Raw genomic sequence first — 16,607 nt, forward strand, 5'->3', positions numbered from 1 at the left:
CTCCAGCATTTTGTGCCTGTGGCTTAAGATTTCCAGCATCTGTAGAATCTCATGTTTAAAAATCCCCTGTACTGTTTCTCCTCACAACTTGCCAAGCTCCAGTTCAAAGTCCACAAGTTTTGTACCTCAGCCACTAAATCTCACTCAAGTTTCTCTTCATGGGTCTTGCCTAGAGCTAAATCTTTCTCTAGATGCTTTTCTCTGTCAGCGAGTCCTTGCTTAAGACAGATTGAAATGTTGTCTTCTTGCAATCTCCCCTCTTCCACTCATCCACACTTCCCTCCTAACCGCTAAACCACTAGCGTAACATGCAGAGACCTTGCAGGTCTCAAACCTCACATCAAAGTTGCTGGTGAACGCAGCAGGCCAGGCAGCATCTCTAGGAAGAGGTACAGTCGACTGTACCTCTTCCTAGAGATGCTGCCTGGCCTGCTGCGTTCATCAGCAACTTTGATGTGTGTTGCTTGAATTTCCAGCATCTGCAGAATTCCTCGTGTTTGAGGTCTCAAACCTGATCTGTTGGCTCCTGTCTAGTTTAAAGCAATCATTTCTTATCTAACCAGATGCTCTAATGTATTTCTCACAGTTAAATAATTGACAGCTCCATTCTTTTTTCCATTAAAATCCTTTCCTTCCTGGTAGCTTTCCATCTATAGCTAATCACTGCCCTTTCCAGTACTCTGATAGCTGTTCGAAGAATGGTTCCATCTTCAGAGAGCTCTTAGCGGAGAAAATTAGGCTTCAACTTATCCAATTACATACTTATTGTCTGGTTAAAAGTTCTTGAGAAATGATACCTTTGTAGTGTTGCACATGGTGAAAATGTGAGTTAAGACAGAAAATTCTGGAAATACTCTGTTCATCAGCCAAAATCTGGGGATGGGGGGTGCGGTGTGTTGGTTATGGAGAGAGAGTGCAATGTGAGTCAAAAGGCCATAAACCTGCAGAGTTTATATACCCAGCTACTGTGCAAATATTCTTACATTTCTGCTCATGATTTATATTCACTATGGTTTGCTATCTTAATATTGTTTTAGGAATGGAAGAAGTCAATTGTTCAAAAGTTGCATATATGGAGAAGTACTTGGACAACGTAGATGACATTTATATAAGGTCTGGCCCAGCACCTCGGATAAGGAGCAAATCTGTTCCAGAGGATTATTTCAAATGTAGGTAATCAAAGCAAGATTGTGATCTTTCAAATGTTTACAGATTAATAAGAGTGATGTTTCTGTTTTGTAAAGCTGTATCAGTTGCCAACAGCCTGAGGAGGAAAGGCGGGGAGGCAATGACCCTGCTTTTTTTTGTTATTGAAAGTGCAAGGACTCAGCCTTCCTGCAGTTTATGTATAAATACAAATACTCTTTCAGAAACAAATCCGTTGCAGGTGATAGATTGGTGTCTGAGTTCAACGAGACCGGTAAAAGTCCACTTAATTATTTGCTTGACAATGCTGGGGTGTTGCTGATTGTTGAAGGTTATAAACCAGAGTTGATAACAAATATTAGCTCTCTTTACAGTCAGTCTAATATTTTGCAGAGTGTAGAACACTGACCCATCATCTGGGTGAAGTCTTCAAAATATAGGTTGATCACCCCTTATCTGAAAATCCAAAACCTCTGAAACTGAATTTTTGAACGCTGACGTGATGCCACAAATGGAAAATTCCTCAAGGTGCTGGGAAGGTTCCCAGGTCTCTGCACATCACAGGCAGTTCTGAGAAGTGACATCACGTACGCTGAGTGGGGCCCTGTTGAAGCGAGTTTGTTTTCAACAATCATCATAGCCAGACCTTTGTAGATGTGCAATGATTACCATACGTTTTGTGCTTATTCTCTGCTCTGTGCTGTGAAGATATTGTTGAAAATGTCAAAAAGGCCTGCAATTACCCCTTTGGGTAATAGTGAAAAGAAAAAGAGGAAGCATTTATGCTTATCTGTAACACGGAAAATCAAGTTGTTGGAAAAACTTGACAGGTGTAAAGGGAAGTATGGTGTTGGAAACAGAAGGACGTACTGTTACAAGATCTGTGCTGAAAGTAATGATCAGAAGTTAATGAAAAATAGAAAAGCACTGCTAAAGTGCAAAATGAAGACCTTGGTCACGTATTAAAAGAGTGGATTCATCAGTGTCAGAGTGAACATATACCGCTTAAAGTTGTGCTGATCATGAAACAAACAAAAACCTATCACGATGATCTGAAAATTGAAGGTAATTCTGAATATTCAGCAGGTTGGTTGCAGAAATTTAAGAAAAGGCACAGCATTAAATTTTTAAGTATTTGTAGTAATAAAGTGTTTGTTGATCACGAAGCAGCAGAGAAATTTATTGATGAGTTTGCCAAGATCATCATTGATGAAAATCTAACATGCTGAACGGTTGTATCAGTACACACGTGTGATGAACACGAGGAAGACGAAGACTGCTTACCAGTAACAGATAAATTCGGAGTCGGGAATGATGGTGATGCCAAACATCCACTGACTGTCCACCTGGGTGGAAGAGGTAGCGATAGCTCACCTTTCTGATGGTTCAATTATTGTTTTGTGCACAATATTATTAAAAATATTATATAAAAAATACCTTCATGTACTATGTATGTTATACCTTATATGTACTACGTATGTTATGTAAGTGGGCACGTGGCCAAGTGGTTAAGACATTTGACTAGCAATCTGAAGGTCGTGAGTTTGAGCCCCAGCCGTGGCAATGTGTTGTGTCTTTGAGCAAGGCACTTAATCACACATTGCTCTGCGACGACACTGGTGCCAAGCTGTATGGGTCCTAATGCCCTTCCCTTGGCCAACATCAGTGGCGTGGAGAGGGGAGACTTGCAGCATGGGCAACAGCCTGTCTTCCATACAACCTAGCCCAGGCCTGCGCCCTGGAGTGTGAAAACTTTCCAGGCGCAGATCCATGGTCTCGCAAGACTAACATAGAACATAGAATAGTACAGCATATTACAGGCCCTTCGGCTCACAATGTTGGGCCGACCCTCAAACCCTGCCTCCCATATAACCCCCCACCTTAAATTCCTCCATATACCTGTCTAGTAGTCTCTTAAACTTCACTAGTGTATCTGCCTCCACCACTGACTCAGGCAGTGCATTCCATGCACCAACCACTCTCTGAGTAAAAAACCTTCCTCTAATATCCCCCTTGAATTTCCCACCCCTTACTTCAAAGCCATGTCCTCTTGTATTGAGCAGTGGTGCCCTGGGGAAGAGGCACTGGCTATCCACTCTATCAATTCCTCTTATTATCTTGTACACCTCTATCATGTCCCCTCTCATCCTCCTTCTCTCCAAAGAGTAAAGCCCTAGCTCCCTTAATCTCTGACCATAATGCATACTCTCTAAACCAGGCAGCATCCTGGTAAATTTCCTCTGTACCCTTTCCAATGCTTCCACATCCTTCCTATAGTGAGGTGACCAGAACTGGACACAATACTCCAAGTGTGGCCTAACCAGAGTTTTATAGAGCTGCATCATTACATCACAACTCTTAAACTCTATCCTCGACTTATGAAAGCTAACACCCCATAAGCTTTCTTAACTACCCTATCTACCTGTGAGGCAACTTTCAGGGATCTGTGGACATGTACCCCCAGTTCCCTTTGCTCCTCCACACTACCAAGTTTCCTGTACTCTGCCTTGGAGTTTGTCCTTCCAAAGTGTACCACCTCACACTTCTCTGGGTTGAACTCCATCTGCCACTTCTCAGCCCACTTCTGCATCCTATCAATGTCTCTCTGCAATCTTCGACAATCCTTTACACTATCTACAACACCACCAACCTTTGTGTCATCTGCAAACTTGCCAATCCACCCTTCTACCCCCACATCCAGGTCTTTAATAAAAATCACGAAAAGTAGAGGTTCCAGAACAGATCTTTGTGGGACACCACTAGTCACAATCCTCCAATCTGAATGTACTCCCTCCACCACCACCCTCTGCCTTCTGCAGGCAAACCAATTCTAAATTCACCTGGCCAAACTTCCCTGGATCCCATCCCTTCTGACTTTCTGAATAAGCTTACCGTATAGAACCTTGTCAAATGCCGTACTAAAATCCATATAGATCACATCCACTGAGCTACCCTCATCTATATGCCTGGGTCACCTCCTCAAAGAACTCTATCAGGCTTGTTAGACACGATCTGCCCTTCACAAACATGCTGACTGTCCCTGATCAGACCATGATTCTCTAAATGCCTATAGATCCTATCTCGAAGAATCTTTTCCAACAGCTTTCCCACCACAGACGTAAGGCTCACTGGTCTATAATTACCCGGACTATCCCTACTACCTTTTTTGAATAAGGGGTCAACATTTGCCTCCCTCCAATCCTCTGGTACCATTCCTGTGGACAACGAGGACATAAAGATCCTAGCCAGAGGCTCAGCAATCTCTTCCCTTACCTCATGGAGCAGCCTGGGGAATATTCCGTCAGGCCCCGGGGATTTATCCGTCCTAATGTTTTTTAACAACTCCAACACCTCCTCTCCCTTGATATCAACATGCTCCAGAACATTATATTGTCCTCACCATCATCAAGTTCCCTCTCATTGGTGAATACTGAAGGGAGGTATTCATTGAGGACCTCGCTCACTTCCACAGCCTCCAGGTACATCTTCCCACTTTTTTCTCTAATCGGTCCTACCTTCACTCCTGTCATCCTTTTGTTCTTGAAGAATGCCTTGGAGTTTTCCTTTACCCTACTCTCCAAGGCCTTCTCATGCCCCCTTCTTGCTCTTCTCAGCCCCTTCTTGAGCTCCTTTCTTGCTTCCCTATATTCCTCAATAGACCCACCTCATCCTTGCTTCCTAACCTCATGTATGCTGCCTTCTTCCACCTGACTAGATTTTCCACCTCACTTGTCACCCATGGTTCCTTCACCCTACCATTCTTTATCTTCCTCACCGGGACAAATTTATCCCTAACATCCTGCAAGAGATCTCTAAACATCGACCACATGTCCATAGTACATTTCCCTGCGAAAACATCATCCCAGTTCACACCCGCAAGTTCTAGCCTTATAGCCTCATAATTTGCCCTTCCCCAATTAAAAATTTTCCTGTCCTCTCTGATTCTATCCTTTTCCATGATAATGCTGAAGGCCAGGGAGCGGTGGTCACTGTCCCCCAGATGCTCACCCACTGAGAGATCTCTGACCTGACCCGGTTCATTACCTAGTACTAGATCTAGTATGGCATTCCCCCTAGTCAGCCTGTCCACATACTGTGACAGGAGTCCGTCACAGTATTAAGCGGATGCCTTTTAAAAAAAAAAACATTATGTAAATGGATTTTGTGTTTAGACTTGCAATATTATGATGGAATTCGATCTGTTAGTCCAAATCTCCATGCAGTTTGTCTTGGAATCTATCTGCCGTAACAGCAGCTTTGACATGTAATATATGAAGCTTTGGATAATTTACTGCTCGTCAACTGGCCCTTGCCTGGATAAAGTGTCATGTCAAACACTAGCTATCAAAATGGTCCTTATTGAATGCTGTCAAACAAAATAAATTGGAACCAGCTGCTTAATGCTCAAGGCAACTGTTCCTGGTACAGATGGCAAATGCCATTTTGTTCTAAATACAGGGTGAATAACATTTCAGCCAAGGACCCCATTGTTTTCACTTTGGAGGCTCTTTTGCACCAAGCTAAGTTTTCAAAATTGCTCTCGAACTGTAATCTATTTGGAGGGGAAGCTAAAAGAATCAGGAACAGAGAAATAGGTTTCTTCAAAAAAAAATCAATATTTTCCTTCTGTGACTAACTTTAATGTGGTTTCTATTTCAGTTGATTCAGAAGGTGTCGTTGAAAAGCTTACTGTAAGTGGATTTCTCAGTGCTCTAATATGTAAGGCGGATTTTGTAAAAAGCGTTAAGTTCTCAAGAAGCAGGATTGGGGAAGAGCTAATGTATAATATCCTCATCGTGTTAGTGCAGGTCAACAGATCAGCACTTCATACCCTACCTGAAGCATCACTTGCCGAAGCGTTTCCACTATGCCAGCAGCAGAAGAATCGAAGATGTCAACTTGTACATGGACCCCCAGTGGCAGGCTGGTCTGTAAGTTAAACTAAAAGCTATGATAGCAGCTGTTGGAAATGGGAAATAGAAGCCAAAAAATTTGTTACTGGCCAGCAGTTTCTGTTGAGAATAAATAGCCCAACATTGAACCATTGCTGATATTTTGCAACAATTCCCTCCACAAACATTAGCTGACCCACTGAGTGTTTTTAGCATTCTTAACATGTGTTACGAGTTTGTTTCAACTTAAATTTCTTAGAAATGGATAATTATATACAGAAGAATTATAACAGGTTCACAAGTATGCAGAAAGTATTGTATACACTTCTAAGCAGGCAGCTGCCACAGTAACCATTGTCTGCATGATCGAGTCATAACTCAGTCAAATCCTCTTAACAAAAATATCAATAATTGGTATGTTTTCCTTATTGGCGTATTAGTGTAATTACATCTAGGGGAACTTGCTGGTGAGATAATTTTTGTGTTTTTTTTTGAGGGAAAACTCCCTTTACCCTCCTCCTTTTATCAGTAACCCTGGAAATAACTAAATGGAATTTTTCCTTTCTAGACATCCACCATATCAGGGAAGGCTGTACGTCGAGTTCAGCTGATGTCATTTATTTCAAATGAGAAAATAATGTAGTTAAGTTTAGAGTCTATTACTTTTATCCAAATTGCCCAGGTCACTGCATCTTCATTTCATTTTGTAGTGTTTTTGTTTGAAAATTTTATCCCACTCACCTTTGGGCTTAATTTTTTTTTTGTCAACTACTGCATAAAACAATTGTGTCATTTTACAATGTGGCATTCTGCATTTAACTAACATTTCCCTCATTTTGCTGCCCTTTCTCAGGAAACCTCCATTTAAATATTGCACAGGTGGATTTCATGGCTCTGATAACCAGTACAAGAATATGCAGGTGAGGTGCATCCATTACTTGAGGACTTGTCTTATGAGATTCAGATTTATTACATGAAATTTATTAACTTAGCAGCAACAGTTCAATGTAATACATGATAACATTGAAAGGAAAATAAAGTAAATCAGTACATATTATATTGAAGAGATTAACAACAGTACAAAAACAGGTATACATAAAAAAAGTGAGGTAGTGTTCATGGGTTCAATCTCCATTTAGGAATCGTATGGCAAAGGGGAAGAAGTTGTTCCTGAACTGCTGAGTGTATCAAAAGAGATAAATGTCTATGTATTGCATTAAATGTGCCTCATTTCCTCAAGAGCTAAGAATAGTTCTGTTTTCTTTCTTTGGCAATGGCAGACCATTTTTATTGGCCATGGACCTGGATTTAAGGCCAGGACTGAAGTTCAACCCTTTTCAAATATTGAAGTGTACAATCTGATGTGTGGTAAGAACATGATTATTATTGCTCAGATTTGAAGGATTTTGAGACATGCCTTAGTATCAAAGATTTTAATGCTACAAACAGTACCAATGAAAGTGTTAAAATGGATTGTTATAGGTCATTGCAGTATGTACGCTTTAAAAATATGCTCATAATATGTCCATAATGCAGGCTGAATTTGAAGCAGTGGTTGAAATGAATATTTTTCTGATGTAAAAAGAAACTTTACCATGACATGTGATAACTGAGAAGTTATTTGTTGTTTTTGTCAAGTTGCTGGTATAGCTTTAAAAATAGTGTCAAAAATTATGTTGAATGTTGAGTGGCGGGTAGGAGGTACATCTCTACCAAAGTAGGTGTCAGGCTCTCCTTCCCTCTGCTAACCTGCAGGTCACCCTTTGGCAAGGTGTAGCACCTGCTTAGCCTCTCCCCCCCACCCCGTTCAGGGTCACGTGAGGCCATGGGAGTGGATCGTTGTATGAGCAGCTGGTGCATACCTGGTTATGCGACGCCAGGCAGACAATCTCTGAAGAGTATTGATAATGGCTGGGGTTACCCATCTTGTAAAAACACTGCCCAGAAGAAGTCAATGGCAAACCACTTTGGAAAAATTTGCCAAGAACAGTCATGGTCATTGAAACAACCTGATCACCCACATCATACAACACGGCATGTGATGATGATGATGATAGATAGATAGATTATATATTTGATAGATGTGCACTCTCATACTAAGTAGATTCCTTTGCTTGTTGTCGTGAAAGCATTCAATAAATTGCAGTTATTAATGTTGCAGTGGCATGCAAAAGTTTGGGCACCCCTGGTCAAAATTTCTATTACAGTGCATAGCTAAGCAAGTAAAAGTTGAACTGATTTCCAAAAGGCATAAAGTTCTATTCAAAAAGTTCAAAGGAACATCTAAACAAGCCTGATACATTTTGGAAACAAGTCCTGTGGACCGATGAAGTTAAAATTGAACTTCTTGGCTGCAATGAGCAAAGGTGTGTTTGGAGAAAAAAGGGTGCAGAATTTCATGAAAAGAACACCTCTCCAACTGTTAAGAATGGGGGTGGATCGATCATGCTTTGGGCTTGTGTTGCAGCCAGTGGCACGGGGAACATTTACTGGTAGAGGGAAGAATGAATTCAATTAAATACCAGCAAATTCTGGAAGCAAACATCACACTGTCTGTAAAAAAGCCGAAGATGAAAAGAGGATGGCTTCTACAGCAGGATAATGATCCTAAACACACCTCAAAATCCACAATGGACTACCTCAAGAGGGGCGAACTGAAGGTTTTGCCATGGCCCTCACAGTCCCCCGACATAAACATCATCGAGGATCTGTGGATAGACCTCAAAAGAGCAGTGCATGCAAGACGACCCAAGAATCTCACAGAACTAGAAGCCCTTTGCAAGGAAGAATGGGTGAAAATCCCCCAAACAAGAATTCAAAGACTCTTAACTGGCTACAAAAAGCGTTTACAAGCTGTGATACTTGCCAAAGGGTGTGTTACTAAGTACTGCCGTGCAGGGTGCCCAAACTTTTGCTTCGGGCCCTTTTCATTTTTTGTTATTTGGAAACTGTAAAAGATGGAAATAAAAAAGTTTTCTTGCTTAAAATATTAAAGAAATGTGTCATCTTTAACTTTATGCCTTTTGGAAATCAGTTCAGCTTTTATTCGCTTAGCTATTCACAGTAACAGAAATTTTGACCAGGGGTGCCCAAATTTTTGCATGCTACTGTATTTATGTAATTAATATTTAATATATGTTCATACTCTTACATTGATGTTGCTGCTTTCAAAGGTTAATGTTAATCTGAGAGCAAAAATTTATTTGTGGGCACAAATGCAAGTGCATAAACTTATTTTAGACTTGTGTAACACACACTAACTTATGAAAGTAAGGATAAGCAGGGGGGAGTTTCTCTGAAGGACAAAATAAACTGAAAGAACAGTGCGGAATTTCCCAGCAACCTTGAGAGGATGAAAAGGTATTTACACTCACTGATAAGCTTTGCTTGGATTGATACAGGAGAAGGGCAAAAAATAAATGTCAGGAGCAGGCATTAATCTCCAGGTGAGTGGCATCAGGCAGTAAATCCACACAATGGCCTGACCATGAACTGGCTGAACATGAATGGTGGAAACACGAGGAAATCTGTAGATGCTGGAATTTCAAGCAACACACATCAAAGTTGCTGGTGAACGTCCCCCTCATACCCCATCCGTTAATTATTTATATACACACATTCTTTCTCTCTCTCTCCTTTTTCTCCCTCTGTCCCTCTGACTATACCCCTTGCCCATCCTCTGGGTTTTTCCCCCCTCCCCCTTTTCTTTCTCCCTCGGCCTCCCATCCCATGATCCTCTCATATCCCTTTTGCCAATCACCTGTCCAGCTCTTGGCTCCATCCCTCCCCCTCCTGTCTTCTCCTATCATTTCGGATCTCCCCCTCCCCCTCCCACTTTCAAATCTCTTACTAGCTCTTCTTTCAGTTAGTCCTGACGAAGGGTCTCGGCCCAAAACGTCGACTCTACCTCTTCCTAGAGATGCTGCCTGGCCTGCTGCGTTCACCAGCAACTTTTATGTGTATGAATGGTGGAGCTGTTTGGAAGCGATAAGGCTAGGGAGCTACCAAACCTGCATCCATCAGCATTATTGTCTAGCGAGAGCAGGGGCTTAATAGACCATAGGATATAGGAGATTATTCAGCCCATCGTGTCTACTCTGCCATTCTATCATGGCTGATTTATCATATATTTACTTCCGGGGTGCCTGGGGGGAACCGGGTAGCAGCAGTACTCTCAATAGATACAATTATATATTCCAGTTTCGGCCTGATACAGCTGAAAAGCACAACTGCTTCCAAGGTCAGTACAGTCAACAAATATGTCTCAATGCGTTTAAACGAACTGTCGCTGCTTAAAACGGACGGAAACAACAATGATTGTGGACTGAAGCGTCCACTTCGGCGTCCACGGAGGAAATGTGGCTGTAGATCAGGGATACAAGTGTGTTTAAGGAAATGGGGTTTTAAACTCCCAATACCGACTATCTTGCTTATTCACAGTCTCTAGTGAATAAAATTGATGATCTCAGAGCTAGGGTGCTGAATCAGAGGGACGTTAGGACTGCATGCGTTCTTTGTTTCATGGAATCCTGGTTAACCCCTTACATACTGGATGCAGTGATTCAGATCAACGGGTTTACTATACACTGTCAGGATAGCTCTGTAGAGGCTCTCAGAAGTAGAGGTGGAGGAGTATGCCTCATGATCAACTCTTTTATGTGCACAAATATATCAGTGCTGTTCCAATTCTGCTCACCGGACCTGGAATATCGAGCAGCTAAGTGCCGTCCTTTTCACCTACCGCGGGAATTCTCTGGGGTCATTTTGGTAGCAGTTTACATTCCACCTCAGGCCAATGTCAAGCAGACTTTAGATGATCTGAGTAATGGGATCAACATGCACAAAACAGCGCACCCTAACGCCTTCACCATCGTTTTGGGAGATTTCAACCAGGCCAGTCTGAAAAAATCACTAAGCAATGACCATCAACTGATCACTTGCAATACTAGAGGAAACAACACACTGGACCATTGCTACACCACCATCAAGAATGCCTACCGTGCTATTCCACGCCCTCACCTGGCTATACATCTCCCTGAGTATAGATAGAGACTGAAGACCGATGACCAAAAAGAAGGGATGAACGAGGGAAGCACAGGACCTACAGGACCGCTTTGAGTCAGTAGACTGGACTGTATTCAGGGATTCATCTTTGAACCTGGATACGTATGCTACAGTTGTTACCGACTTCATTAAAACCTGTATGGATGAGTGTGTACCTACAAAGACTTACTGTACATTCCCAAACCAAAAGCCGTGGATGAACCAGGAGGTACGTCGTCTGCCTGATAAATAACTCAGCATTACATCTTTGATTTTATACTTAAATCCTCCCAAAATGAATGCTAAAATTGCATTTGCCTTCCTTACTGCTGCTTCAACCTGTACGTTGACCTTCAAGGAATCCTTCATGAGAACTCCCAACTTCCGTTGCACCTCTGGATTTCTGAATTTTCTGCCCTTTTAGCCTATATTCCCTCTACCAAAGTGCAAGACCACTTCTCTACGCTATTTCATCTGCCACTTCTTTGCCCATTCTCCCGATCAGTCTCAGTCAATTATAATCATCTGACCTCTTCTAAATAACTCCCAACCATTTAGTAACATAAATATCAAAGTGTGTGTTATGTCAAAGGCTAGAATTCTCAAACATAAAACCAGAAAATTCATAGAAATTTCATTTTAATCAACAGAAAATTTGATTAACTATTAAATTTATGGGAAATCTGTTTTAGAAACAGACAATGAAGCCCTTGAGCATATCAACTCACCAAGGATTCAGTCACAGAACACTACAGCACGAGAACAGACCCTTTGGCCTGTCTAGTTCATGCTTAAACCATTATCTGCCTGGTCCCCTAGGCCTCCATGTACCTGTCCAAATTTGTCTTAAATATTGAAATCGAGCTCACTTCCACCAGTTGCACTGACGGCTTATTTTACACTCTCACCATAGTTTGAGTGAAGACGTTCCTCTAATTATTTCACCTTTCACCCTTAACCTATGACCTCTAGTTCTAGTCTCACCCAACCTTAGTGGAAAAATTTACCCTATCTATATCTCTCATAAGTAGAAGAAATGAAAGGGTTGACTATTTTCTAAATGGAGAGAAAATACAAAACACTGAGGCACAGAGGGACTTGGGAGTGCTTGTGCACAATTCCCTAAAGGTTAATTTGCAGGTTGAGTTGGTGGTGAGGAAGACAAATGTGATGTTAGCATTCATTTTGAGAAGACTAGAATATAAAAGCAAGCATGTAACATTGAGACTTTATAAAGCACTGGTGAGGCCTCACTTATAGTATTGTGAGCAGTTTTGGGCTCCTTATCTAAGAAATGATGTGCTGACGTTGGGGAGGGTTCAAATGATTCTGGGATTGAAAGGCTTATCATATGAGGTGCATTTGATGGCTCTGATCTCTACTCACTGGCCTTCAGAAGAATGAGGGGTTACCTCATAGAAACCTATTGAATGTTGAAAATCCTTGATAGAGTGCATGTGGAGAGGATGTTTCCAATGGTGGGGGAGTCTAAGACCAGAGGACACAGCCTCCGAATAGAGGGATGTTCTTTTAGAAAGGAGGTGAGCAGGAATCTTTGAGCCAAAGAGTGCTGAATCTGTGGAATGTGTTGCCACGGGTGGCTGTGGAGGCCTAGTCATGGCATATATTTAAGGTAGAGGTTAATAAGTTCTTGATTGGTCAGGGCATGAAGGGATACATGCGAGAAGGCAGGAGATTGGGGATGAGAGGGAAATGGATCAGCCATGATGAAATGGCAGAGCAAACTCATTGGGCCAAATGACCTAATTCTGCTTCTATATCTTATGGTTTTATAATATTGCATATTAACCCCCTATATGCGCATAATGGATATTGTATTCACAGAAGTTTCATGGAAACAATTATTCGGCTTCTACATTAATTTTTGCCCTATCTTTATTCTGTCAATAGATTTGCAAATCCCTGATGAATTCCTACTGTATTCCATGTGCCTCAAACACATGTATACTGTATTCCATGTACATCATTGTAATCAAAAGATAAGTACCACTTGCTCTCTGCTTCCAATTCTCCCAAATATGCCCACACTCTCTAAATTTTCTCAAGCACTGAAAAAGGATGTTTGCATCCACTTTGCGCTTCCTCTCTATCTGTCGTCTGGCTGATGAAGACTTTCTGCAGGTTCATAGATAACACTAGTTGTTAATGTTAGAATATTTTAAAAAAACAACTCAAGATTACAGCTAGTACAAGATGAAGCAACATAGAAAACACTGGAGGAATTAGCAGATCAGGCAGATTCAGTATCTGCACTCTTTAATATCTCCATTGCTCGAGATCAGGGGTTTCCACCTCTTTTATGCCATGGACCTTAGGGGTCCAAGAACCCCAGATTGGGAACCACTGCTCTGGATGAAACTAGACAAAGCAGGCTTTGATTTCATTCACAGCATAGTGTAGAGAAGTAGGGCACTATGCATATCAGTGGGACTAAAGGCAAATGTTTCCAGTGACCACATCTTGTCTCTGGCCTTTAATATGGTGCCCACAGAGTAACTTCGCCACCACCATCCACTGCCTGGACCGTTTGCATCTTTGGACATCTAAAAGGAGAAAGCGGCAGATAATTGTCAGTGAAGAACTTTAGGAAAGTAAGAATGACAACTCATCTTAAATATTCAGCTACTGCCTCAGGAACGACCTCTCTGCAGGGGGAGTTCGTACAAGTTTAATGAGCTTGTTGGGCTAAGCGTCTGATAGCTCTGCTTTTTTCCTGTTGCCTTCACTTATGCACCATAGTGTTCTGTAAGAGAAATGTGTGCTGATGTGACGAGAATACATGTTGGCACATACAAAGATGCAGACGTTAGGCTTGGAATGGGTTAGGAGTGTGCAAGTGAGTGGAAACACCATGAATATACGACAAGAGTCCAAAATAATGGAGGTTTTTGATGAGAGTAAGATGTGCTGAGTTGTATACGAGGCTGGCAATGATATAGCTGGTTGATACTATTTAAGCATTTATTGTCCTGGGTGTACATTTGCAAAAAATGCTGGAGGAGCTCAGCAGGTCAGGTAGCATCTGTGGAGGGGAATAAATAGTCAACGTTTCAGGCCAAGGCTCATATTCCTCTCCATTGATGCTGCCTGACCTGTTGAGTTCTTCCAGGATGTTGTGTGTGTTACTCTGGATTTCCAGCATCTGCAGAATCTCATTTTTATGTATGGTTACGCAGAGGTTACGTTACTGTTCTAGTACTTTAGACTCTTTGGCATAACTATTACGGATCAAGTTCATGGTTGCTTAGGATTGTAATATTTTCATGTGACTGTGAAACAAATGGATTATTGCAAGAACCCATTTGTATTCAGTCAGGGAAGAAAATCTGCCTTCCTATTATTTACAAATTTATTCCTTGGAAAACAGAAGTTTTTCTTTCCCCCTTTTTCAATCATTCTTCCTAACAGATTTGTTGAACATCACTCCTGCACCCAACAATGGAACTCGTGGAAGTTTAAATCATCTTTTAAAGAAACCTCTGTATACCCCAACCCACGTAAAGGAAGCATCTTCAGTGTCTGCGTGTTTATCATCTGGTTTAATACCAACTGCCAATCCACAAGTGAAATGTTCATGCAGTTCTCTGGTAATTAAAAGCATTTTTTAATATTGCAAATGTCTTTATGTCACATGACTATATACCAACTAATTACTTAAATTTATTTTTTCATAATTTTAGCGATCATTGCCAGAAAATGCTTGTGACGAATTGCGTCTCCCCGTCAATGAAGGTAGGAAATCACAAAGAAAATGTAACTGTGCATCAGGCCTGGGAAAATTCAATGCATTTTTCCTTCACTGCACAAGTGGTATCTGGGGAAGCTGGAAGATTGCCTTTTGTAGAAACCATTTGATGTTTATTCTCTTGAGGTCTGTGCATAAAATACAGCCACCTGTTTTAGGAACAGCCTGATGTGCCTTGTCAGAATCAGGTGCGTTATCAGTCTTTCTTATAAATGTGAAATTTGTAGTCTGTGCGAACAGTACACTGCAAAAAGATAAATTATTATAAATTGCAAAATAAACAGTGCAAAGAAGGGGGAATAACGATAGATATAGGAGCAGAATTAGGCTGTTTGGTTCATCAAGTCTGCTATCTGATCATGGCTGATCCATTTCACTTTCAGACCCAATCTCCTGCCTTCTCTCCCTATCCCTTCATACCCCGACTAAATAGGAAACTATCAACCTCTGCCTTAAATATACCCAATGACTTGGTTGTGATTTTGGACAGTTCAGACATATGATGACGGAGGGGAAGAAGCTGCTCCAAAGCTATCGGGTGTGGGACCCTGGGCTCCTGTACCTCCTCCCCGATGGTGGTAATGAGAAGAGGGCGTGTCCAAGATGGTGATGATCCTTGGTGATGGATGCTCACTTCCTGAGGCACTGCCTCTTGAAAACGACCTCAACGGTAGGGAGTGCTGTGTTCGGGACGGAGCTGGCTGGGGCTGCAGCCTTCTGAAGCCTCTTGTGACCCTGTGCATAGGAGTGGCTATACCAGTCAGAATGGCGTCCACCACACACTAGAAATTTGTAAGAGTTTGATGACATACCAAATCTTAAAGCTCCTAACAGAGTACAGCCATGGGCATGCCTTCTTTGTGATTGCATAAACATGTTGGACCCAGGATAGATCCTCCACCCAGTGATAGTTTTTCTGAGACACATTGAAAGGAAAGGTTTATTATTACCATTGCCGGCAGTAACCTTTATCGCTTGATTTTTTTTGTTCTAGATAATAATCAATTAATGTACATTCGGCACTGTTGATTTTTTGGCAACTCAAATAAGTGGATTGATGATTACAATTCAAATAATAATTATCATTGTATTAACATCCTGGAAAAAAGAATTCCAATTCACAATATGAGTATGAAAAATGGGTATCACAAGAATCTTTTATAAAAGTTTTTGGAACAGTTCAAAACAATGTTCCCGCTAATTTGTAATGACCAGTGTGCGCAAAAATCTTGTGCTGTGCTATTTCTTGCCCAATGACAACATGTGCGCACTGAATAATTTCTTCAATAAATACAGTATAAATGAGCCAGTTCTAAAATCTGCAGACGAATCATCGCAAACTGCACGTTGTCAACACCGTCCACATCAGAAACCGGAAAAGGAAATGTGTTTGCGTATGACCGTCAAAGACCATCTACAAATTTGCTGACAGTACATCCATTGAGGTGGTGACGAGGGGGCGCACAGGAGTGAGATGTGCCATCTAGTGGAATGGTGCCGCAGCAACAACCTGGCACTCAACCTGGATTGTCCAACTAAAGGTGTAGCCATGGGCACCTGTATGGGTCCCAGCTATGCTTGCTTTTTTGTTGGCTTTCTGGAACAATCCATGTTCCAAGCCTATACTGGTACCTGTCCCCCATTTTCCTTCGCTACATCGACAACTGCATTGGTGCTGCTTCACGCACGCATGCTGAGCTCGTTGACTTTATTAAACTTTGCCTCCAACTTTCACCCTGCCCTCAAGTTTACCTTGTCCA

At 41.6% G+C, this 16,607-nt stretch overlaps 1 protein-coding gene across 1 annotated transcript in view; it reads left to right on the forward strand.

Annotated features, from left to right (window-relative positions):
- LOC134338738 (ectonucleotide pyrophosphatase/phosphodiesterase family member 3-like) overlaps positions 1–16,607 on the forward strand; it is a 143,658-nt gene that overhangs the window by 91,783 nt on the left and 35,268 nt on the right. The window contains exons 12-18 of the mRNA XM_063034783.1: positions 1,038–1,169; positions 5,806–5,837; positions 5,950–6,077; positions 6,892–6,958; positions 7,319–7,406; positions 14,511–14,689; positions 14,783–14,834. Coding sequence (XP_062890853.1) covers positions 1,038–1,169; positions 5,806–5,837; positions 5,950–6,077; positions 6,892–6,958; positions 7,319–7,406; positions 14,511–14,689; positions 14,783–14,834 — 678 coding nt within the window. The remainder of the gene's footprint in view (positions 1–1,037; positions 1,170–5,805; positions 5,838–5,949; positions 6,078–6,891; positions 6,959–7,318; positions 7,407–14,510; positions 14,690–14,782; positions 14,835–16,607) is intronic.

Source organism: Mobula hypostoma, chromosome 2, assembly GCF_963921235.1.
Source record: "Mobula hypostoma chromosome 2, sMobHyp1.1, whole genome shotgun sequence".
Lineage (NCBI taxonomy): Eukaryota > Metazoa > Chordata > Chondrichthyes > Myliobatiformes > Myliobatidae > Mobula > Mobula hypostoma.